At 43.3% G+C, this 25,000-nt stretch overlaps 1 protein-coding gene across 5 annotated transcripts in view; it reads left to right on the forward strand.

Annotated features, from left to right (window-relative positions):
• The window catches only part of MGMT (O-6-methylguanine-DNA methyltransferase), a 139,899-nt gene that overhangs the window by 98,186 nt on the left and 16,713 nt on the right, over positions 1–25,000 (forward strand). For 4 of the 5 annotated variants that reach the window (XM_058841813.1, XM_058841815.1, XM_058841816.1 and 1 more), the window contains one exon: positions 9,766–9,926. In XM_058841813.1, coding sequence (XP_058697796.1) covers positions 9,766–9,926 — 161 coding nt within the window. The remainder of the gene's footprint in view (positions 1–9,765; positions 9,927–25,000) is intronic. The other variant, XM_058841814.1, reaches the window with a different exon arrangement.

Here is a 25,000-nt window from a genome sequence, read left to right on the forward strand (position 1 = left end):
TTTACTTGGGATATATTAGTTTTTCTGAGGTGCTCTAAGGTGTCCCCAGAGTCTTCTCCAGGTGAACACCCCCAGCTCTCCCAAGCCTGGCTCCAGAGCAGAGGGGCTCCAGCCATGGAGCTTCTTTGTGGCCTCTGGACTCACTTCAACAGGAGATGCTCAGGGGTCACAGACTTTACATCCACACTGGGAACTCGCTTTGAAAAATGTCCTAGCGAGTTGAATTCTAAAGAGGTTCCTGATTTATCTGTATCTTAATTCATTTTAATAGGCTGGAGGATCTGCAGGTGCTTTTGATTATAATTCTTGGTGCTCACTGTCATCTGGAATTCATGCACTGACGCACGTCAAGGTGGACATCCAAAGTCAGGGCCCAGTTCCAATAATTCACCTTAAGTTTTTGTCCTTCAGTGTCCCCGTGCACCAGATCAGAGACCTGGGTCTTGCAGTGTAAGGGTTGTAATGTGTATTTTAACTCCCTTAGGCTTGATGGTTTTGGTTTGGTTTTTTTTTTTTAAATCCATGCATAATTTGGATTATATCTATCTATGTAGAAAAATTCTAAATTTGACTTCAGAAAGCAGTTAGCCATTGGGTTATCGCTGTGCTGAGCAGGGCTGGTGGGTTTGTGGCCGTTGCAGAGGGCTGGGGATGGCGGTGAATCCCCAGAAGCAGCGGGGACAGCGGCGCAGGGAGCGCCGTGAGCGGTTTAAGGGTCCCCTGCAGCCAGCCCTAACACAGTTAATTGCCTGTGATAAAACCGACCTCCCAGGTCTGATGGGACACTTCTTTTATATAAGAAAAAAATGTTTTGTAACAATTTCTTGTAAGTGCTAAAATTAACTGACTTTCTTTTAACCTAATTAAAGCTAGAACTGATGATATCACCTATGCTTAATGTTGCCGAACATCTCGGGCAGAGTGTGCTGCCGCTTGGAACTTGGCTCCAGTTCTGCTTCCTGCTTTAAAACTAATTTAATGTGAAGCATCTGCTCAGTTGTTGCTGGTTCAGGATGTGCTTGATCTCCCCCGTTCTCAATCTAGAACAGGGTGGTCCTTTCCAGCACAGAAGATGCACAGAAATTGGGCTTTTTTTAATCTTTTCGGCAAAATTTCAGGTTGTTCTGCTGCCAAACCTACTGATTTGAAACGGAAATATTTATGAAGAGGTCACTCTGATATTAGGAGTATTTGTGCTCTCTCAATAGGGCCCAGCTGTTGGTCTTTGAAGGGTTTCATTCATGGAGAGGAGTGGGTGTCTCTGGGGAAGGTCTCTGAGCTGATGGAACTCCCGGTGCTGATGAGCACCAGAGCTGACTGTGGTTGTCTTGGCCTGGATAACTCCTGCTGACACAGAAACACACAGGATGAAATCCAGAGAGATCAGGAATTAGCCTGGAAAAGCTGTGGGTGGGAAAGAGGAGGAAAGCAGTACCGGAATGGGAGTGTGGAGGTGGAGCAGGACATCTTCAGCAGAGCAGTGCAGAGATGGTCCAGACCATGAGAGGTCAGCAGGGCGGTGGTGGCCAGGAAAAGGCAGAACTTCAAAGGTGGGCTAAGGAGAGGACTGTGCACAGGAGTGGCAGGAAAAAGGGAATGGCTTCAAACTGCCAAAGGGCAGGGATGGATGGAATATTGGGGAGAAATTCTTCCTGTGAGAGTGATGAGGCCCTGGCACAGAGCAGCTGGGGCTGCTCCTGGATCCCTGGAAGTGTCCAAGGCCAGGTTGGACGGGGCCAGGAGCAGCTGGGACAGGGGAAGGTGTCCCTGCCATGGCTGGGGTGGAAGAAGGTTATGTTTAATGTCCCTTCCAACCCAGACCAGTCTGGGATTGAGGGAAGGAGGCCACCATGGAGCAGACAGCGAAGGGCACTGGGACACACAGGAGAAGATCGAGGTGGTTGAAGAACCAGAACTCTGTGGCTGTCCTTCCACCTGGCTGTTGCTTTAACAGAGATCTTTGTTCCTAATGGGATTCACTGCTGTGAAAACACAGTAAATGCTCAGGGAAAGGGAGCCAAGCCCACACACACAGAGCACTGTTTTCCTTGGATGTGTTTCAGGTGCTCCTCGGGAAGTCACCGCCGTGGTCTCGCAGTGCCACATCCCAGGGCAGGATCTTGTTTGAAATCTGTGTCTCCCTGTATAGGATTCCAATCAAAACTTTAATGGACCAGGGCAGTGAGTAGCATTTAATGACCTTCAGTGCTATCACTTGAGTCTTTTGGGCATTGACATTGATTTTCCTTATCTTGGCATGTGGAGACAGGAGTCTCACTCCATCCTTTGAAGTGTTTGCTGGTGCACACCAGGAGCAGGCAATAAGCAGGGAGCAGCTTTGCAGGGATCATGGGCTTGGACAAGCCCAGTTTGGCCCCCAAATTTAATGACATTATTTGCAAAAGCCAGGGAAAAAATTAATCTATTTGCATATCTTTGTATTCATTCAGGAGGTGTGTTTATTTATTACTTACTGTATCAATAATTTAATCTATTAATATATTGTGTAGTTAATTATATCTATTTTCTGTTATATTATTTCTTTGGAACTAACATCATGTATATGATGCACAAATCTCTGTGCAGGTGCTTCTTTCCCAAAGAGAGGATGCAGAATTTCTCACCAGTCAGATCCATAAGAATTTACATCCTCCAGAACAGATAAAAACAGAATAAGGAGAACATTGCACAGGTTGTATGACAAGGACTAAGTCTGACTCAGCTCTGACTTCTTGTGTTCTTCCCTAAATGCATCAATTTTTCCTTAATAGGCCTTAAAAGAGCAGTGTCGGGGCCGCTCGACAGGAATTGGGGGTTATTGCTGTTTATTGCAGCTCTCATCCCTTTTTTAATCTCTCCCTCCCATCATAGAGCCACTTCATTTATAAGCAGCTAAATTAAACTATGTCAGGATGTGCTTCCCCATGAATTTTAAACCTAAAAAGGCGCTTTGTTCCTTGATTCAGTTGTGGGGAAGAAATGCAGCAGAGCCACCCGGCTATTTGAACTCTTTATTTGCCACATTTACAATATTAATAACACTCTTTCCAGAAGTTGTCACATCAAGTAAAAGATCTTCATTCCAGGCTGTCTTTTGGGGCCAAATCGAGACTGGATGCATGCATTTAATAAATTGTAGTCTCAAGTAGTCATTTTGGTAAATAATTAGCTTGGGTGGAAGAATAAGTTAGCATATTGTATGCATCTAATGCTGCAAATGTACACCCAGCAAACTTTGCTATTAATCAACAGTCAAGCACTGTAAGTTGGGTCTCATACATAATGAATTGTCCTTAAACCTCCTGGGCTTCATTGATAGAAAAATAAGAGAAAACACCAGTGTAGTAGGCTTTGGAATAAAATTTAACGAGATTGCTCTGCATCCCGTAATCGGTTTGGAGTCATTAGAGACCAGATAATTCAGCTGCAGTTTTGGGGTGGCTTTAGCCTTCATCTATCAAAGAAAGGCTGCTTAAATGACATTTAGGTGTGGAGAAAATAAATTTTTAGTTAATTTCACAATGAAGGCTCCAGTATAAATATCTATTCACTCTGTTGTTGTGGAAGAAATAATGCTGCCTCACTAAGTCCCATTTTAATGTTAATTTTTGCCTGCTAATCATCACTGATTCTTCCATTTGAAAGGTAACACACCAGCTGTTTCTCTAAGAGAACATTACTTTGGTAAGGTAAGCACAGATCTATATAATTGTAAGAAAAAGACAGCCTTCAGTTTCCAGATAATGCAACTTTTTTCTCTTATGAATTCACACGTGTGAGAGTTATGTGACAACTTGTCTTCAGTCATTTGCTGATAAAACAAAAAAATTCCATTTAAAGAACAATAATTTTAAGATTATTCTGGCCTCTCATATGTATTTCGTGGCAAGAGTTACCATTCAGGTCCTAGAGGATCAACAGTGACTTCTGCAAATGTAAAAATTTACTCTGGCTTAGGAGCTCTGTTATTAACTATTTTACATATCTAAATATATATAATGAGTTAGATAAATAATAAATAATATATTATTGTATTAATTATTATATTATAACTTAATATTCAGAATTATCTATGTTAATGACACTCATGGAGCTCTGTAGCAACAGTCACCAGGCTCTTCCCACCACGGGGAAAGAAAATCACAAAAAAAACAAAACCAGAAAAAAAATTTAAAATCAGGTAAAATTACAAAATGACAAAATTTTAAATTATGAAACATTACCAAAAAATTAAAAAATTTAAAAAATTAGAATTAATAGTGTAATCTAAGTCTGCCCACATGTATCAATGGAACTTTGTTGATTCCAGGCTAGGAGGAGTTGCAACCTTTTTTTTTTTAGCTGAGGAGCTTTTTTCATTTCTATCTTAAACAAAGGAAAAACATTGAAAATTTTAAATCTGAGGCAAAGGGGACTCTTCACTCAGTTTCTAAACCTCTCCTTAGGCAAACCACTGGAAGGGGAGGTGATTTTCCAGGGATCAAACACTCAGGAGCCTGTGGCTACAGGCAGTGGAAGTGGCATTTGGATCTTACATTCAACCAATCAATTGCATTTAAAATACACAAATATTTTATAAATAGACACCTATTTTATAAATACATTATGGGAGCTGCTACAGCATTCTCATGGTATTTATTTATCCCAAGGAAGCTGCCAGCTCCTGGCTTTCCCTCAGAGAATGTGCCAGCGGAGTCATTGTGGTTCTTCCCTTTCCTTTCAGCACACCTCAAGGTCCACCTTGTTTCCCTTAAGATTCTGAAGGACTGAGGCAAAAATCAGCTCAGGAATAAATAATAAACATCCTGCCACTTCAGGCTTCTCCCAGCATTTCTCTGCTTTTCGTCATGGTTGAGCTATTTGGGATGATCCCGAAGCCAGTCCTCTGCTTACATGTTTATTTTGGAAGCGCCTTAGAAACTTCCAGTTCTTGGCAGTGGTTTTGGAAGGAGCCTGTTAAACTGAAACAGGTGCTGATCCTGCTTTCCTCCCCCTCTGCTAAAAGCAGCTTTTCCTTCCTTCCATCCCATGCAGACGTGAGGAGCAGGGCTGGGATGGAGCTCTGGGAGGACTCTGAGCGGTGTGGATGCAGGAGCCAGCTGGATCCCGGGGCTTGGGCAGCCTCTGGAAAGGGCTGGGATGGAAAGGAATATATGGGATTGCAGGAGGAATGGTGTGGAATGGCTGTGCTGTGTGAAAACCCTAATCCTGGGCTGGATTCCCACCTTGGGGTTGATTTTGGGCTCCCTTGGACATCACCACCATGGGCTGGAGATGTGCAGCAGCAGCAGGGGGTGCCTGGCCAGAAAAAAGTGAGACACATCCAACTGGAAAAAATATACATTTATTTCTAGATGTCTTTAGATAGCTTAAAATGAGCTTTTGTTTCTAATTGAGGAGTTTTTCATTTTAATGAAACATCTCCCTGTAAAGCCATGGTGGTTATGTGGAGCTGAATATCCATTTACCCCAAATATCCCCAAAAGTTAAGGCAGACATGACAGACATGTGACATTGCTGACAAATTAGAGGGCACCACATTGCTGCAAACAAAAAAAATCTTGGTAAAAATATAAAATAAAAATAAAAATAAAATAAAATAAAATAAAATAAAATAAAATAAAATAAAATAAAATAAAATAAAATAAAATAAAATAAAATAAAATAAAATACAATTAAAATAAAATATAATATAATATAATAAAATATAATCAAATATAATAAAATATAATAAAATATAAAATGCACACTAAACCCCAACAGCAATAATTGTTTGTTGACCAATTGTTTGTATTTTTACAAAACCCTCCACTTTGGCATTTTTGGGATGCCAGGCAGCACCCAGCATCATTTGGGAATGAAAACAAGTGCAGTGACAGACTCTGATGAAAGTGGAAGCAATTTAAATAATATTAATGTGGTTTAAATAAATGTTTCTTATGATTCCAGTCCCACTGCAAAAAAAAAAAAAAAAAAAATTAAAAAAAAAAAAAGCCATGGGTACTTTTTAAGGAAAAAATTTAAAAAATCTCCAGGGTGCAAGCAAAGCAGTCAGATTTCAGGTTTGGGGTTTTTTATTTTTCAGTGAACGTGCCTATGTTATTTTCCTGTATAAAACTAAAATTGCAACTTGTTGATCACAAGTTTAAGACTTAAACTTTCCATAGGAAATTTCACTTAAAGCAGTAAATGGCCACTTTGGCCAGCACCTTGTGCACTGCTGGTGCCTCTGTGATCCTTTCCTTGGGGCTCACCCAGGGCAGGACATTAAGAAAGGCCCTTTTTCCTTTTTCATTCCTAAAGTTTAGGCCCAGGTAGTTCATGTGACTTTTAGGTGAGTGTTTTTCTCTAAATTTCAACTTGTTCCTTTCCATCTTGACTCAGAAGTGCTCAAAGATCCGTGCCTGGAGTAGGGTGTTGAGAAACCTTCCAAGAAATGTGACACTGAGCAGAGGGATTTCCTTCCAGGGGGGGAATTTCCCATGATGTAACTCCTCTGCTCTTCTTACCAATGTTTTGAGACCACTTTGACTCTGCTTTTTGAAAGGTACTTAAGGCTTTGAAGCCTGAGAAAATCCTTTAAAAGGCAGCTGGTGTTTTCAGTCGGATATTTAATGCCGAGGTAGTTTGTGGAAGTTCTGCTGTGCAAGTTTGGGAAGGGAAGGGGGAGGAGGGAGGGACAGGGAGGGGAGAAGGGCCAGCAGAAGACACCATGCATGAGTTATGTGCCTTCTTTTTCTTTATTAAAGCCCTCAAATTCCCAGGAATAGCCTGGTTGCCATCTCTAGCCAAGCAAAATTAATATGAAGGTTTTCCTTTTTTTCAACTCCTTGCCAGTTTGAAGCTCTGGGTGTGTGTGTTGGCACATGGAGTTTGTGTCCTGCAGGAAAAGAAGTCAGTGAATTCCTGGAAAGCAAATTCATTTCTGCCTTGCAGAGCATTCCCTTTCTTGGCAAAGGTGGAGGTGGCCGTGGAGGTGGCAGGTGTTGGGAGAGCCTCTGGTGCTGAGGTGCTGGGAGAATGGCCCCACCAAAAACATCTGGAGATGCTCAGCAGTGGCAGGGCACTGAGATTAAAAGCAGCAATTAAAAAGAAAATTAAAAAGAAATTCTATCCAAACACTCCTGCCAGGGAGCACCTGGAGAAGGGAGGAAAGTGTGTGTGATGGTTTGGCTCGGAATGGAACCTCAAATCTCACCCAGTGCCATGGCAGGGACACCTTCCCCTGCTCCAGCCCCAATGTCCAGCCTGGCCTTGGGCACTGCCAGGGATCCAGGGACAGCCCCAGCTGCTCTGGGAATTCCATCCCAGCCCTTCCCCACCCTCCCAGGGAATAATTCCTGCCCAAAATCCCACCCAGCCCTGCCCTCTGGCACTGGGAGCCATTCCCTGTGTCCTGTCCCTCCATCCCTTGTCCCCAGTCCCTCTCCAGCTCTCCTGGAGCCCCTCAGGCCCTGGGAGGTGCTCCCAGAGTCTCCCTGGCTGCTCCCCACTTGTTTTGGGGCTGACTGGTGGTGGTTGGGTGTCCTTGGGCTGCTCCCTGTCTGCAGTTGGAGGCAGAGCCCGGAGCTGCTGCTCCTGGAGCCATGAGGAGATGGAGTTTTTCTGTTTTACTGCTGCCATTACAGCCCAAATGATTTCCAGACTCCCAAGAATGGGAAACAGGATGATGTGAAAAACAGGAGACCGTAGCTTTGAGCATTCTTCCTGCTCTTCTGGATAAATGGAGCAGAAAAGTCTCCTCACTTCTCTCCCAGGTTTCAGAGGAGTTATTGTCATTATATTCTCTCATTATTATTTTGTTGTAGCTCCAACAGTTCACAGTAAAACAGAGCTGTATTCTGCTGTGGTGAACCTGTGTGAAATAAGGGATTATCCGTGGTGTTGGGAGCTTGGTTTGAAGTCCATGTCATGGGGATTTGTGTCCAAAGGTCTGTGCATGAATTTCATACCTTTTCTTTTAGCAAAGACATTATTAATCAGAAAAACAGCATAAAGTAGTTTTAAAAAGCAACTTGATCCTACTTCACATGAGTAAAGGAAAGTTAAAACCATCGATCTGGTAAATAAATGGAAAGAGAAGTAAAATTGCACTTAACTCCTACCAAACTGGATCCAAAGCTGATTGTGCAGATTTGTTTTGCCTCTGCTCCAAGCCATGGACTCCTGGAGTGTTTTAATTGTCCCTCCACTTTCCCATCAGGAATTGAGAGGCCTTCAGTGGCTCACAATTAATCAGAAGCTGAGTTGGGGCTGGGGGAACAGCAGAGCTGTTTGATCAGGCACCTGGCACATCCCTGAGCCCATCCAGAGGCTCTGCTCATTCCCCAGCATCCCAGTGCTGGACCAGGCTCTGCAGATGTTGGGTGTCTGCAGAGCTGCCTCGTGGCTCTATGGTGCCGTTCCTGGAGCATCACTTGGTTCATTTGCTTTGGCTTTTTGCTCGGAGGAGTCTCAGGAAATCCTTTCCCCTCCTCACAGCACACTCAGAAATTGGGGCTGGTTTGCTCTGTCCCATACCTGGCAGGCACACTCACTCTGCTTTTCTCTTCCCTTGTCTCAGGTTCACATGTATTTTGATATTGCCAGAGTTTTCTCTTCATTTCCTTGCTTTGGGGCACATCCAGCCTCTCACCAGAGGACTCTGCTGTTGGGGTCCAGCATTGAGGAACTGTTGGCTCTGGCTTTATTTCCAGCTGGGGGGAAAAGCTGCAAGAATCAGGAAACCTTTGGGTGGCCCCTCAGTGGTGGTGAGGGCTCTGGATGTGAGAAGATTTCTGGCAGGGGTTGCTGTTCTGGCCATCACCCTTGGTGTTGTCTCCATCCTTTCTCATGGATGCACAGCTGATGGGCTGTGTGTTTGTTGCTGTCCCCACATAATCTCTGCATCTCTCCCACCACACCCCAGCCTTGGGAAGCACCAGGAGAGCACCACCACCCCTTTCCCAGCACTGCTCTGCACCCCTGAAAACATCCAGCTTGGGAAACACAGCTGGATACCTGCAAATCCAGCGTTCCCTTTTTCATCACTCTCATCCACTAGAAAAAGTGGAAAAGAAAAAAAAAAAAGAGCATGGGAAGAAGCACATTTTTATTTACAGGTGCTTTCTGTTCGCTCACTTTGCTCCTCAGCCCCTGCAAGCACGAGCTGCCATTGAAAATCAAATGAATTCTGAATTGCTTCCTTCCAATTGAATCAGGGGAGGGAAGCAGAGACCTGCCACGGCGCTGGAGGAAGCGGGGATGGGGAAGGGAGCTGCTTCCTTCCCTCCTTCCCCAGGGATCAGCCTGGGGACAAGGGACTGCAGTCCCGGGGGATGTGGAGGAGGAGCCTCACCTCCATCCATCCTGGAAGCACAAGGATGTGTCCTTCGGCGTGGGCCTGGGTGGTGTTCTTGCTCCCTGACATTTCCCACATGGCTTTTACCGCTCTTCTGTGGATTTTCTTACAGGTGTGTGTAACTCTGGGTCATCCTTGCTTTTGTAGAGGTGATGAGGGTGAGTCTTTGTTACTGCTGCAAGGAATCCCATCACTTCTCTCTGACTAGAAAAAAGGTCTGAGTCCAGATTAAATGTTTTGAGGCTTTTATTTTGCTGATACAGAGTGTGAATACTCGGTTTTATCACAGCATCCCAGAGTTGTTGTGCTTGGAAGGGACCTTCAAGATTGTGTTGTCCCACTCAAGGCACCAGATTGTTCAGAGCTCTGTCCAACCTGGTTTTGTCATTTTTACCTCTGTAATTTTGCATTTCTCTGTGTCTCAGCAGGGCAGAGTCCTCGGTGGCTTGCGAGGTGTGCGAGGGAGCCGAGGAGATGCCGGAGCCCCTGCGGCAGTGCACGGCCTGGCTGCGAGCCTACTTCAGTGAGCCAGAGAGCACAGGAACCCTGCCCCTGCCAGCCTTCCACCACCCCCTGCTGCAGAGAGGTCAGTGCCACCCTCCCTGCCCTCTGCCATCACCCCCTGCTGCACAGAGGTCAGTGCCACCCTCCCTGCCCTCTGCCATCACCCCCTGCTGCACAGAGGTCAGTGCCACCCTCCTGCCCTCTGCCATCAGCCTCCCATCTCCCTCACCCCTGACACTGAAAGGCTGGGCTGTGAACACACCTGAAGGGCTGGGAGCTGCTCAGTGAGGTGGTGGCTACTTAAAGCAGCTTTTGGCCACCAAAAGTGGGGGCTGAGGCTTTGACATCACTCTCTGAAGCTCCCTGACAGGAGGGGACAGCCAGGGTGGGGCTGGCTCTGCTCCCAGGGAACAGGAAGGAGAGTGGAAATGGTTTCACATTGCAGCAGCAGAGGTTTAGGTTGGAGATTTGGGAGAATTCCTTCCTGGAAAAGGAAAAGGCTGCCCTGGGCAGTGATGGAGTCCCCATCCCTGGGGGCATTGAAAAGCCTTTGGATGTGACACCTGGGAACATGGATCTTGGCAGTGCTGGGGAATGGTTGGAATTGATGGGCTGAAAGGGATTTTCCAACCTCAGTGACTCCCTGATTTTGTGGTTCTGTGTCCCTGTCAGGAGCAAAGTGCCAGGACAGCAGTCAGGGATAGGTTGTGTAAGGTCACTGTGGTTTTATTCCTCAGAGTTACCATAGACAACACACTGATAGTTTTAAACAGAGATTTGTTGCTGCCAAGTTGTGCTATTTATGAATTTAGATGAAAGCAACACCTGAGAAAAGTTCCTCCATTTATTGACTGTGTTCCTGAAGGCCTCATAAGAGAAATGAATCATTTGAAATGAAATGGGTCCCATTATCTTTAGTAATAATAATAATCATCACCTCAGAATCTGGTGTTTGCAGTGCCTTCTTGCCTGCCCCAAATGCCATCATTTTGTGGTGAATAAGGGAATCTCAGGATCTGTGAGCTTTGTTTCTGTGAGCATCTTCTGTACACCCATGTTACAAAAATTCCCCTGTACCAGATCTTTCACAGACAAATTCCAGGGTGGTACTGAGGAACTTTTGTATTAGTTGGGATAAAATGAAGTGCAGTGTTGTGGAAACTTTAACATTGAGGTGGATGTGAGTGGGCAAAGCTGGGTAGGAAATATTGCTGCTGCTGCTGCTCCTGCCATCTCTGAACAACAGCAGGGGAATTCTGCCTCCCAGATTATCCATCAGAAGATTATAAAACATTTTAAATAATGCTTTTTTCTTTTCATTAGTTTTCCTAGATGTGCTCCTGAATTGTTTTTAGCTTTGTGAATGAAATTCCTTGGTGTAAGCGCTGCTGATTGTGTTCTAGCTGCAGGTTTGGGGTTCAGCCCTGAGTTTTTAGAAGACTTTGGTCCATCCCTAGGGCACAACCTCCCTGTGCAGGCAACACTGCAAGGCACCAAAGAACTTTCATAAGGGGAAAAATATGGATATTTGTTAACAGGAAGCTTCTTGAGGGAAACAACCACCACCCTTGAATTTTTGAGGAGAGGAAGGAGAGTTCTTCAGCACCATCCAAGCAGAAAAGCCAGGCAGGAGCTGTGGCAGGGGTGGGGTGTGGCTGGTGGCTGTCAGCTGAGGCTGTGGCACTGAGGGGTGGCACTGCTGGTGCCACTGGAGCTCAGGGTGTGGGTCTGGGTGCTGGGCAGGGCTGCAGGGCAGCGTTCTCCTCTCCATGCACATTCCAGATGTTTCCATCCAGCTCCGCTCTCTGCTCTTGGCCCAGCTGTGGGTGTGTTTTACTGGGGGAAGGCACCTACGTCATGGAAATGCTAATGAGGGATTAATTGGCTCAAATCACAACGATGTGAGAACATTTCTGCTCTTCTGTCACTTTCTCCTAATGATACTTTCATAAAACAGAAAAAAAATTACGTTGGAAGGAATGTGGAAATAGATGTCAAAAATTGGAAGGATCTGGTTTTAAAAGTTATTTAGGAGAAAGGTGAGGTAAAAATCAAATGATGATGGATTGCACTTCAGTTTTTCTGCACATCAGAACTGCAGTTTTGCTAAATTAGGAATTTGGTATTTATTTACTTTCACACATTTACATTTGAAAGTGCCTGCTCATTTCTCCAGGCGCTTAAAAACGCAGAACAAACATCAGTGAGAGCACCAGGATCCAAAGCCAGGAAGGCTTTTTCTCATCACTCTGATTTCCTTACATTTCTGTTCAGCAGCAGCTCTTCGAGTGGAGCCCTGAGCAATCTGGGACAGTGGAAGGTGTCTCTGCCCATGGCAGGAGTGGGACTGGATGAGCTTTAAGATCCCTGTAACCCATCCCAGGCTGGAATTCTGTGATTCCCTGATCATCAAAACCTTTACCCTTCTTTCCCCACCTCCCTGTAAATGTGACCATGTACAGCATTGCTCTTTGATGGAGGATTCGAGTTCCATCCTCAAGTGCTTTTTTAATCAGGACTCACTGTTGCATAATTTCTTCCTAATCAGTGCTTATATCAAATTTTATTTTATTCTTCTGCACTAACTTCATCTGGGGACCGGAAGGGTTTTGCTTATGCCAAAAAAAAAAAAACACATTAAAAAGGTTCTTCATCTAACAAAAAAATGTGTGGAGTGCTTTTGGGATGAAACACTTCTCAATTCATGGTCAGTTTTCTGCAGCTGCTTTTGTGCCAGCTTTGAAGACATAGTTCCTTGTGGAGAGGAAAACCATGGCAATCAACTCTGGCATAACAAAAGCAGAGAGATTTGCAGATTCAGAAAGCAGAGATGATCTGCTTTATATTTATTAAGAAATTCTATGAAACTTCAGTATTTGCTGTTTCAATGCCTTCTCCTATATCTTAAATTTTTCTAAAGTGCCTTTAATTTTCTAAATTACTGTTAAACGGGGGAAATGTGTTTAAAAGCAGTTAAAATACAAAACAAACCATTCCCCTCGTGATTTGGCATTGGCAAAGGTGGAATCTGAATCTTGATGCAGTGGGAGAATCGTGGAATCCCAGAACCATTAGGGCTGGAAAAGACCTTTGAGATCATCCAGCCCAACCATTCCCAGCACCATCATCGTCCTCACCACTAATCCTTGTCCCCAAATCCCACATCCACTTGGTTTTTGAGCATTTCCAGGGATGGTGACTCCACCACTGCCCTGGAGAGACTGTGCCAGGGCTGGGCAGCTTTTCCATGAAGAAATTTTCCCTGATCTCCAATCTAAACCTCCCTTGCACAGTTTGAGGCCATTTCCCCAAATCCTGTCCCTTGTTCCCTGGGAGCAGAGCCCGACCCTCACCTGACTCCCTCTCAGGGAGTTGTGGAGAGGGAAAAATTCGGTTTCCCAACACCTCCAGGAGCTCTCTCCTTACCAGCTCTCCAGTTTATGTGCAGCCAATACATTTATTTTTAAACATAATTGAAAATGTGGAACATAATTTCAACAACCTGTGTCACAAAGAGAAAGTCAGGTTTTCCCACTCCTCTGAGTGGGACATCTCAGAAAAATCCCTGAACGTTCCTAATGGGAAATGATTAATTGTTCTTAATGTATCCTGGTGATTAGCTTCCTTTCTCTGTAACAGGAAAATGGGATTGTTACTATTTTGAGGGCTGTGCCTGGGGTGGGTGATGTGTGGGTGATGTGGGTGATGTGTGGGTGCTGTGTGGGTGCTGTGTGGGTGCTGTGTGGGTGATGTGTGGGTGATGTGTGGGTGATCTCTGGGTGATCTCTGGGTGATCTCTGGGTGATGTGTGGGTGATCTCTGGGTGATCTCTGGGTGATCTCTGGGTGATGTGTGGGTGATCTCTGGGTGATCTCTGGGTGATCTCTGGGTGATCTCTGTGATCTCTGGGTGATCTCTGTGATCTCTGGGTGATCTCTGGGTAATGCTGTGGGTGATGTGTGGGTGATCTCTGGGTGATCTCTGGGTGATCTTTGTGATCTCTGGGTGATCTCTGGGTGATCCCTGTGATCTCTGGGTGATGTGATCTGTGGGTGATCTCTGGGTGATCTCTGGGTGATGTGTGGGTGATGTGTGGGTGATCTCTGGGTGATCTCTGTGATCTCTGGGTGATGCTGTGGGTGATGTGTGGGTGATGTGTGGGTGATCTCTGGGTGATCTCTGGGTGATCTCTGGGTGATCTCTGGGAGATCTCTGTGATCTCTGGGTGATCTCTGGGTGATCTCTGGGAGATCTCTGGGAGATCTCTGTGATCTCTGGGTGATGCTGTGGGTGATGTGTGGGTGATGTGTGGGTGATCTCTGGGTGATCTCTGGGTGTTCTGTGGGTGATCTGTGGGTGATCTCTGGGTGTTCTGTGGGTGATCTCTGGGTGATGTGATCTCTGGGTGATCTCTGGGTGATCTCTGTGATCTCTGGGTCTGTGGCACTGTGGGGAAGGCGATGCTGACTCCTGGATTCCCTGTCCTCCCTTGGTGGCTGCAGCCGTGGCACTGTGGCTGTGTTTGTGGTCCAGATGGCTCGTTAGAGCACAGCAGCAGAGGAAATTGGAGTCACACCAGAGTTTTCCTTCACTCTGTGATGAGCAGCAGCCCTGGGGTTCTGCTCCTTGCCTGCTGTGCTCTCCTCACTGGATGAGTCCTTCAGATTCCCGAGGGTGGAGTTCCTCCATCCAGTCCTTGTCCTGGAGCAAAGCTGAGCTTTTCCCCCAGTCCAGCTCAATCCTCCTGTTCCTTCACATGAGCTGTGAATTCCTGTCAGGGCTCAGAGGTCTGGAAGTGGCATTCATGGTTTTAAACTGAATGAGGGTCAGTTTGTGTTGGATTTTGGGCAGGAATTGTTCCTGGCAGGGTGGGGAAGGTCTGGGATGGAATTCCCAGAGCAGCTGGGGCTGTCCTGGATCCCTGGCAGTGCCCAAGGCCAGGCTGGACATTGGGGCTGGAGCAGCTGGGACAGGGGAAGGTGTCCCTGCCATGGACAGGAACATGATGGACTTCAAGGTCCCTTCCAACACAAACCACTCCATGATTCTGTCACATTCCAAGCCAGAGGCAGAGCCCAGCTCTGGATCAGAGAGATCCAGAGGAACAGCTGAGGATGGAGAGCAGAGGGGAGAGCTCTGCAGCTGAAATTCCCCATGCATGGTGTAGGTTATTCATCCAAGAGGGGATATTGATGAAACACCTCATACATAATGGGAGCCTTCAAGGGAGCTGGGAGCAGGGTAATCAATAATTACCCTGTGATTTCCTGCTCCTTCCCTCACTTGTGCTGCCCAGGGGTGCTGGGAACACAGGGAAATGCCAGTTCTGGGATGAGGAGACTCCTCATTTTCTGTCTCAGAGTCATTCCTGGACTCGCCCTCCCCCCAGGAAGCTCCCATGAGGAAAACCCTTCCATAACACATCCTGAGTACCCTGCACCCTTCCAGGAGTGGCATTAGCACCTCTCTTTAACTCATTTTGCACTTTCTAAACTATAAAAAAATCCCAGCTTGCAGCAAATAAAGAAAGAAAAGTAAATTTTTCTGTATTTTCTTCTTGTGACTCAGCAAAGGCCAGACTATTTTTTTATTCTTTTTGTGGCTGGAATATTTAAATCACAAGAATGTGGGACTGTTAATTTGGCTACTTTTGAGATGACAACTCCAACATCCCCTGATGCTTACATTTAAAAGGGATTTCAGTGGCTGTGCTGCTCACCCTAGTTATGGTATCCTGAGAGAAAATTTTTCCCACATACAATTTATCCACAGACTTTTTCAATATATAAAAATGATTTCAATAAGAAAAGCATCTACATTACTAAAATTAATTATAGATCTCTTTTCCCTTCCTTTAAATTACAGTTTAAAAAAATTGTAAGAATAATTTATTTGGTTGAGATATTATCAAGTAAAGCTGGAGTGTTTGAAGCTTCAGGCGCCAGTTTGTGGATAAACTTTTTTAAATACATATTTTCATATTTTAGGCACCTACATGTTCAGGTTCAATGTATTTAGTCAGTCCTGTGGTGACCTTTTTGTTCAGGTGTAATTAAGTTGAGACTAATGATCATTTTTTGCTTCAAGGAGCAGTCCCTGGGATTTCCTTCCTTTATCTTAGAAATACAGATTGAGATTTAGATATAGATATAGATAATATATAGATAGATATAGATATATATTAGATATAGATATAGATATAGATATAGATGATATAGATATGATAAAGATATATATAGATAATATATAGATATAGATACAGATAAGATATGGATATAGATATAGATATAGATATAGATATAGATATAGATATAGATATAGATATAGATATAGATATAGATATAGATATAGATATGATAAAGATATATATAGATAATATATAGATATAGATATAGATAATATATAGATATATATAGATAAGATATAGATATAGATATAAAGATATATATAGATAAGATATAGATATAGATATAGATACAGATAAGATATAGATATAGATATAGATATAGATATAGATATAGATATAGATATAGATATAGATATAGATATTATAAAGATATATATAGATAAGATATAGATATAGATATAGATAATATATAGATATATATAGATAAGATATAGATATAGATATAGATAATATATAGATATATATAGATAAGATATAGATATAGATATAGATAATATATAGATATATATAGATAAGATATAGATATAGATATAGATATATAGATATAGATATAGATATAGATATAGATATAGATATAGATATAGATATAGATATAGATAGGATAAAGATATAGATATAGATATTAGATAGATAGATAGATAGATAGATAGATAGATAGATAGATAGATAGATAGATAGATAGATAGATATTGGTAAGATATAAATATAGACAAGATACAGATATATATTTATGGCTAAAGCATAACCATTCTTAATAGGAGAAGCAGCAAACTCAGCCAGCCAGAAGTCCCGGTATCATCTCTCCATGGTTCCCTTATTTCCAGTAGAAATGGAAATTCCAATTAATTTATCTAGGAAAGTGGGAATCCACCAGGTTATATAAATTTCCAGAGGTGTGGATAGATGGGAGATTGGGAAGGAATTGGGGCTTGGAGCAGCCTGGGTCAGGGGAAGGTGTCCTTGTGTGGGACTGGAAGAGCTTTAAGGTCCCTTCCAACCCAAATCATGGGATTCTGTATTTATATTTTAGTCTTGAGCTGCTCTGTTCACTTGCTGAGGAGAAGGCAAGACTTGCCCTTTCTTAGGCAAGTACAAAATATCATTTTTACCACTGATTTTTGCTGCAATCTGTGAAATTCTCTTAATTTGGTGCGAGAGGTTCAATTCATTAAAGGAAAAAAAAAAAAGTTGAGAAATTTTTCTGATTTTTCCCTTTCTCAACCCTGCAGCTTCATCAGACATGCAAATACATTTCTATTGAGGCTTTTAGAAAGTGTTAAATATGAAATAATCTGCTCGGAAACGTTCGTACTTCACATATCTGGACATGGCAGATTCAAGTGCAGAGAGCTGACAAGCTTTCCTATTTCTGTCTGCCAACTCAAATTTCAAATTCCAGAGACTGGCATCTTCTTTTATTACCATTTCATGTGAGAGGAGTTTTGATAAGCAGAAAGTCACTGTTTTGTGAGACATTTAATGGATTTTTACAATCCAATACTTTCCTACAATTTTCTGCAAACAGAAATCAATCCTCTCCAACCTTCAAAAATGGAAGCAGCAAAACCCCAAAATAGCCCAGTTACTTTTATACATCTAATTCTTTTTCCAGCCCAGTTGGCCCATTGCTTTCTATCAACTATATGTATTTAAAAACAAAACCAAACCAAAAAAAAAAAAAAAAAATCAATACAAATGCTTTCTGGTCAGAAATATCTGCAAAATAACTGACCCAATTCTTGTTAAATTCAGACTAAAATTCCCATAATTTCCAGTGGAAGCCCATGTGGTTTTAAGTGTGTCCTAAATACTTTTATTGAAGTTCATAGGGTAAATTGTCTGCCAAATGTGGGCCATTTAGGACAATTCAGGCCCTCTTAGGTACAATTTTCCTTTTTGGCAGCACTGATTCCAGATGTTGATGGGGTTTTGGTGGAGCCTTTCAAGGTGCCCGTCTCTGATGTGACCTTGGAAGAGTGTAAGGATGGAGAGAGCAGTGTGTCTGTCCTGGGACATGGGGAAAGCAGTGAAAGGGTCATTTCTTTTTAAAAAATCAGTTCTATTTCCAGTAGGACAATCCTTCCTTGCCAGTATTCTTAACATTATTACAGGTAGGCCATAATTAAAGGAGCATTTTATAAATAGGGAGGTTTTTAGGTAAAAGTGGGTTGAAGGTCCACAGCCAGTGTTCACGTGTGCAATGGCAATATTTTCACTTGTCCTCAGAGAATCTGAGGATATTCAATATTCAAGACTCTGAAACAGCTGCAGAGTTGTGTGGATTTTGAAATTATTCCAAACTTTTTTTAGGAAGAGAGGGTTTGTGTTTTGGTGGTGGGGTACTGGGGAGGAATTCTTCCCTGGGAGGGTGGGGAGGGGCTGGGATGGAATTCCCAGAGCAGCTGAGGCTGCCCCTGGATCCCTGGAAGGGTCCAAATCCAGGCTGGAGCAGCTGGGACAGGGGAAGGTGTCCCTGCCATGGCTGGGGTGACACTGGATGGGCTTTGAGGTCCCTTCCAATCCAAACCATTCCACGATTCCGTGATAAATATTTGCACAGAACTGCAGCTGGACCAAAATCAGGGCAGCTTCGCTCTAAAATCAGCAGCTCGAGAAGCCACCTGCATGTGAAGCTTCTTTATAAAGTGAATTTGCTCAAGATCACATCCCTTTTCTCCCCATGAAATAAAAGGAACCAGTTGACCCTGATCTAAGAAACATTTTGACCAACCCAGTAACTTTTGACATTGCTGCTTGTAGATGAGATTTAGATTAAAAGGTAAGAATTGAAGGTGGAAAAACCCCACCAGTGTAGGAAAATGACTTTTTTGTCCAGAGTGGTGTGCTCATCTTCACCCAGAGCCCCAGACCTCGGCACCTGCTCTCACTGCAGACCTGTGAGGAATAAGTTTAATTTAATTCATTTTTCCTTTGATTTGTTGGCTGGCTTGCCACACATGCAGCCCCACGTAACCTTTGCACCCCTCCTTAATAAAAACCCATGCAATCAAGATAAAAGGAAAGGATTTTATAAATACAGCCTCCCACGCCCGTTTTATTAATGAACTTTCAGGCAAGTTAACTTAAAACCCCGTATCGATAGGAAATACCATCAATACTCATATACATTTAACCTGTTTGGTGTTTCAAAGGTAATGTGCTTAATGGGACTGTTACTATGGTGAGCACCTTGTTTCTAAGTAATATTGTTAATTTTTTTTCGGGAAATGACAATATAGTGACATTTCTGACAGCCTTTATATTAGGGGCATATAAATAAATTCGTCTGAGGGAAAAAAAAATTATAATAAAGGTATTATGCTGCTTCTTGACCTAAGGATGCCCCTTTCTGACCTGTTTCCAAGGTGTTTTGTCACATCTCCTGACCAGTTTATTTGCTGACCATTTTATTCTAGGGGAAACTTAACTGGAAAAACACACTTTTCGCTAGAAATTTGCATCCCGCACTCTTCTCAGAATAAAATATGCAAGAACAACATAAATGGCACACTCCTTTTTTTCCTTTCTTTCTTTTTTCCCCATGAATTGGGCCTTTGATGTTCAAGAGGAGCCAGTATTAAAGGACATCCCTAGAAGGCTGTAGAAATTGTCCCTATTTATGACAAATGTAAAATAGTTCAAATCTAGCTGAATGTGATGGTGTCATTAGTTTGTGAATCGCATCCTCGAAAATAACTGTGGAGGAGCCAAATCGGTTTAAAAGAAGATAACAAAATGGTTTAAGCTACTTAGGTTGAATGCCAATTATATTTTAATATTCAACTGAGCATATTTTACTAAGAAAAAAGGCAGCGTCGACGCATGCATAACTCATTGGCAGCGTCGACCAGCTGTGCCACTCTTCTCTTCGAATCACTTTGTGCATTTTAGTAGCATGGTAATTTAGTAGAGAACTACCTGAGTGATGGCATTTTCAATGAGCAGGTAATCTACAGAGAATTTTTATATGGTTATGAGTTCTGTGCTTCAGCCTGGCAACACAAAAATACATCAAGACCAATTACGGTATCAACTTTCAGCGTGATACCCTTGCCACGCAAGTGCATGTATTTCTGCCCCAGGCATTTCAAATTGCATCTAATTTGAAATCTTTGGGGTTTTAATTAAATTTCAGAATATATGGAATTCTTCATTAGTACCTGCTCTGAATAGCAGATTATACTTCTCTCAGTCTCTCGTTAAAGAAGTAGGCTGTGGTAAATAGCATGTTCAAGAACTGATCATTTGTGGTGCCTGGATATTGGGAACAGAAATAGTGAAATGCAAAATAATATCAAAAAGATTATTAGTCCAGTGAGGGACTCTTGATTTGTATTTTAATGGAATTTTACATTTCTCTTAATGATTTGCAAATTGTCCTCTGATTATAAGATGCATTAAGCTTTTCATTTTAATGGAGAGACACAGCCATTAGCAGAATTTTTTTTCTGTCTTCTTTTTAGAGTGCTTCCCTGCAGCAGATAAATATTGAAACCATTAACACCTTTTGATGTACTTTATAGTGCTGCAGCTTGGACCAATACATGAATGAACATCACCCTTTTATATTTTAGCACTTTGCTGGAAGCTCCTGGTTGTCGTTCCGTAGGTGAACAATGACCGGAGCCCGGCGTTTTCCTACGTTTATTTCCTTATAATTAATGTTCCAAATGTTTCGGGGAACATCATTCATATTTAATGCCAAAAGAAGTAGTAAAGCCAACAGAAGTCAAGATCTGAAATGCAGATGGAGGGTGCTGTGACCTTAGCTCTGACCATCCTTCCAGGGAGGAGGGTTTGTTGGGGATCCGCGGTGGGCGAGAACACAACCGGCTCCTTTGTTGCAGGCTCCAGAATACACCAGCACTCTTCATCTGCCAATCTGAAAGTCAAATTTCCTCCTTGCTTTCAGCTTAACGTGAACCCTTAATGTTGTATAAACATGTTGTGGCTGTGCTGACTTCATTGGGTTTGGCAGGAGAGCAGGGGATGAAGAGCAGCCTCTTTTTTGTGGCGGCTTGCGAAGCGTGAGAAGGATTTTCCTGATGCTGCAGGTTTGTGTAAAACAACGGGGCTGTTCCATCAGGTAAATGTGTCATTATGAACCTCAGCAACTGAGGAAAATCCCTGCAACAGTCTGTAGATGCTTTGGAAAATCAAATCATTCTTTAAGAGGCGCAGGACTGGCGTGTTTCCCCAACCCCAACTGCTTCTCACTCCCCAAATAACCCAAATTTCTGCCTGTGGCTCCTCCTCTCCTGGCAGATGACCTGGGAGAACTTCCTCCAAACAAGGCACTGATTTTAGGGCTGCCTGTTAATTGAGCAACCTCGAATCTCTGAAATCCCATCAGGGGTCACTGGTAGGACTGCTCCTCTGTTTGCTTCCAGGATGTCTGTTTAAATAATTTGGATCTCGGGAATTCCAGTTGCAGTTCATTTAAGCAGCTCTGTGTGATTGGCACTGGGATCAGTCAAGAGGCTGAATGACTTCATGGGATCACACTTCACCTCTTCCCACTTGTTTTTTTGGCTATTCTATTTTTTTTTAAATACATACTCCTTAAAAGAAAGAAGAAAAAAAGCAAGAAAAAGCAAAAACACACCTTAACTTTGAGACTGACACTGGAAGATTCTGGGAATTATTTGCTGCTGCTGCCCCAGCATTCTTGGAAGGATGTTGTGAATTAGTGTTTGGAAAGTGCTGTGTACATCTTAGCTCCATCCATTAGGTATTTATAACTCAGTAATAAATTAATACAAATGAAAAAAAAAAAAATCAGTTCGATACTGACTTCATTTGTATGCAGTGAAGAAATAGTTCCATTTTATTGCATTTAAGCACTTTAATGAGTATTATTTTTAACGTGCACATTTACAAAGGAACTTACAGAAAGCTGAAGAATTTGCTGTTCCTTTTTTAGCCCAGCGAGGATCTTACACTTTGTTCACGTAGTGGAGCACATTTGCATTGCATGTTTCATATATTAATTTTCTAGGCCAGGTTATCTTTGGATCTTCACAAAGCAACTGAGGGTGCAGATTTCTTGATCCAGAGTCCTTTGGGAGTGGATATTTGGGGCCATGCCGAAAAATGAAACCTCATCAATGTAACTCTTAAGTGGAATCAGAGAGAAAAAGCAATTCTGTGGGAAGCAGGGAAAATTAGAGGAGAGATGCTGGGGCCTGCCAACCTCCTCTGCCATCAGCCTTGCTGGAGGAGGACATCAGGATCCCTGTGCTGACCCAGTGTGGCCAAAGGTTTGCAGAGAGTGAATGTTTTCTTTCTCCCAGATAACCTGGTTTGGTGTTGCTCTGTTCCCTGAGTGGATATAAAATAGGTTTGTGGAGGTATTTGAGGGATGCAAGGGATTCCTTCTGGCTGAATGTCTTGGATTGGAAGGGAATTTAAAGATTCTCTACTCCAAATCTGTATAACATTCCAAATATGTAGCACATGATACTGCATTGTGGGAGAGGAGATATCCCTGTTCCTGTAAGATGATAAAGAAAATTCCAGTTTGCAAAATCAGTTTTACAGAAGTGGAAACTCAAAATTCATGGATTTATTCCCTTGTCATAGAATCCCAAAATGAGTTGGGGTGGGAAGGGACCCCAAATCCCACCCAGATCCACCCCAGCCATGGCAGGGACACCTTCCCCTGTCCCAGCTGCTCCAGCCCCAATGTCCAGCCTGGCCTTGGGCACAGCCAGGGATCCAGGGACAGCCCCAGCTGCTCTGGGAATTCCATCCCAGCCCCTCACCACCCTCACAGGGAACAATTCCTGCCCAAAATCCCATCCAGCCCTGCCCTCTGGCACTGGGAGCCATTCCCTGTGTCCTGTCCCTCCATCCCTTGTCCAAAGTCCCTCTTCAGCCTCCTTCCCTTCCCTTCCCTTCCCTTCCCTTCCCTTCCCTTCCCTTCCCTTCCCTTCCCTTCCCTTCCCTTCCCTTCCCTTCCCTTCCCTTCCCTTCCCTTCCCTTCCCTTCCCTTCCCTTCCCTTCCCTTCCCTTCCCTTCCCTTCCCTTCCCTTCCCTTCCCTTCCCTTCCCTTCCCTTCCCTTCCCTGCCCTTCCCTTCCCTTCCCTTCTCAAAATTTGCTGCCCAATTTTGCACTCCCAGCTTTGGTTGATGATCCTGACCAAGTCCTCAAACCAAAGGTCCCGATGAGTTGGAAATGTTGATGTTGGTGGGCTTAATTCATCGGGGCGAGTTGGAAATTGTGCTTTATCAAGGTGTGTGAGCATTGAATCCTTTATCTGCACCTTGTCTTTTGGATTCCTTAATATTGGAATGGCACCTGCAGCATATCCATGAATCTGGGGAGTTTTCTGCTGAACCTCCCTGCTTGTCCCAGTCTGAGTGACCAGATGGCCCTGCCTTCCTGTTGGAGTCTGAGATACAGAGTGTGTGCCCTTGTTTCTAATGCTTAGTTCTAGGATCCAAAGAAACACTGAATTTCATATAATATGAAATTCATGAGCGTGTTTTCATGGTGATACATGAGAACAAATGTTAAAGTTAGATAGGAAAAGTGTAAGTGTGTAGATTAGAAAGTTTCTTAAATCACTGGGTGAAAAGTAGTTTAGAGAACAGGAGACAAGATGAGGATTTAGGGTGTTGTCTCTTGTCCTTCTTTCTTCTTCATGTTCTTCTCCTGGGGGTTTTTGGGTGGTAATAAGGGATTGGACAGAAAATATCGTGGTGCAGCACACAGATGTGTTGGGTCATTGAGTCACTAAGAAAAATAATTTAGTTGGCACCTGTTAATTGGGTAAATGGACATATAAAAGACCTTGAAGAGGATCTTTGTGAGCCATTTTACCCTTTTCTATCATAGTGCACATAGCTCCTTGTACCCTGTAATGCTGATAAGAAAAGAATAAACAACTGAGACCGAAGAGAAAACTGCCTCCCTCTCATCAATCTTCAGTTCAAAGGGAAAAAGAACCCAAATCCAAAAGTCCTTAACTAGACACCTTCCCATCAGTGTGACCAGGAAACTGCATCTCCTGGATTTATTTAGGAGCTGTGGGCAGCTTTGGGTGTCTCAGTAGCAGGAGGAGTCACAAGAGCTGCAGCCTCTGAGGCTGCTCTTCTCTGGAGTCCCAACAATGCAGATTGAGGTAAATTCAGTTTAATTTTTGTTATTTCCTCTGGGGAAGGAGAGGAGTGACCTTCCCAGGGCTGGCAAAAACAAGAACAAGAAAAGGGGGAGGAAAAAAAAGAGAGTAGAGGTGGGACCAGGAGGTGCATGCAGTGTGCACCACCCTGAATTTTTCACCAATTCTGAATTTTGAGTCAGGTGTTGGCCACTGGTGACCTCTTGTCACGCAGGGCCATGAGGGAGGACACTTCAAGCTCTGCCTGCAAGGAGCAGCTGATGAGGAGAATTTCAAAGCCGCCCAGGTGAAGTTCTTGGTAAGTCCCAGCTCCCTGACAAAGAGAAATAGAGGCAAGCCCCTCATTTATTTCTATCTTGAATGGGGAAATAGAAATTTAATTTTCTGGCCCAGTCACTTAGAAATTGCAGCTGAGCTGGTGCGTGGTGTCTCTGGAAGGCCCATTCTGTGTCTGTTCCAGAACAGGAGGAAGGGTTGTACAGCAGTAAATAATGATAAAATATGGCCAGTTAAGCTGAGTTTGCAGTGATAAAGCAGTGGTTGAACTTCTCTGATCTGCAGGTCTCTTGTATTTATGTCTCCAGCAGTTCCTACGTGGATTTAAAAAGTCCATAAAGCCAGTAAAAGGTTATTTTTACGTACTTTGCAGTTTCCTGCTCCCAAAATTGATGTATTTGAAACAAAGCAAAAAATATTTGCTCCTGGAATGAGATTTTGAATGGGAAATGTTAGCCTGGAGAAGATTTCTGTCCCTGATTATTCAAGCTGGAGTTAGGGCATTGTAGAAATGCCAACAGGTCTTTTGTTGGTGCCTCAGGTTTGAGTTGCAGAGCTGGTACTGCAGAT

The sequence above is a fragment of the Poecile atricapillus genome, chromosome 6, assembly GCF_030490865.1.
Source record: "Poecile atricapillus isolate bPoeAtr1 chromosome 6, bPoeAtr1.hap1, whole genome shotgun sequence".
Lineage (NCBI taxonomy): Eukaryota > Metazoa > Chordata > Aves > Passeriformes > Paridae > Poecile > Poecile atricapillus.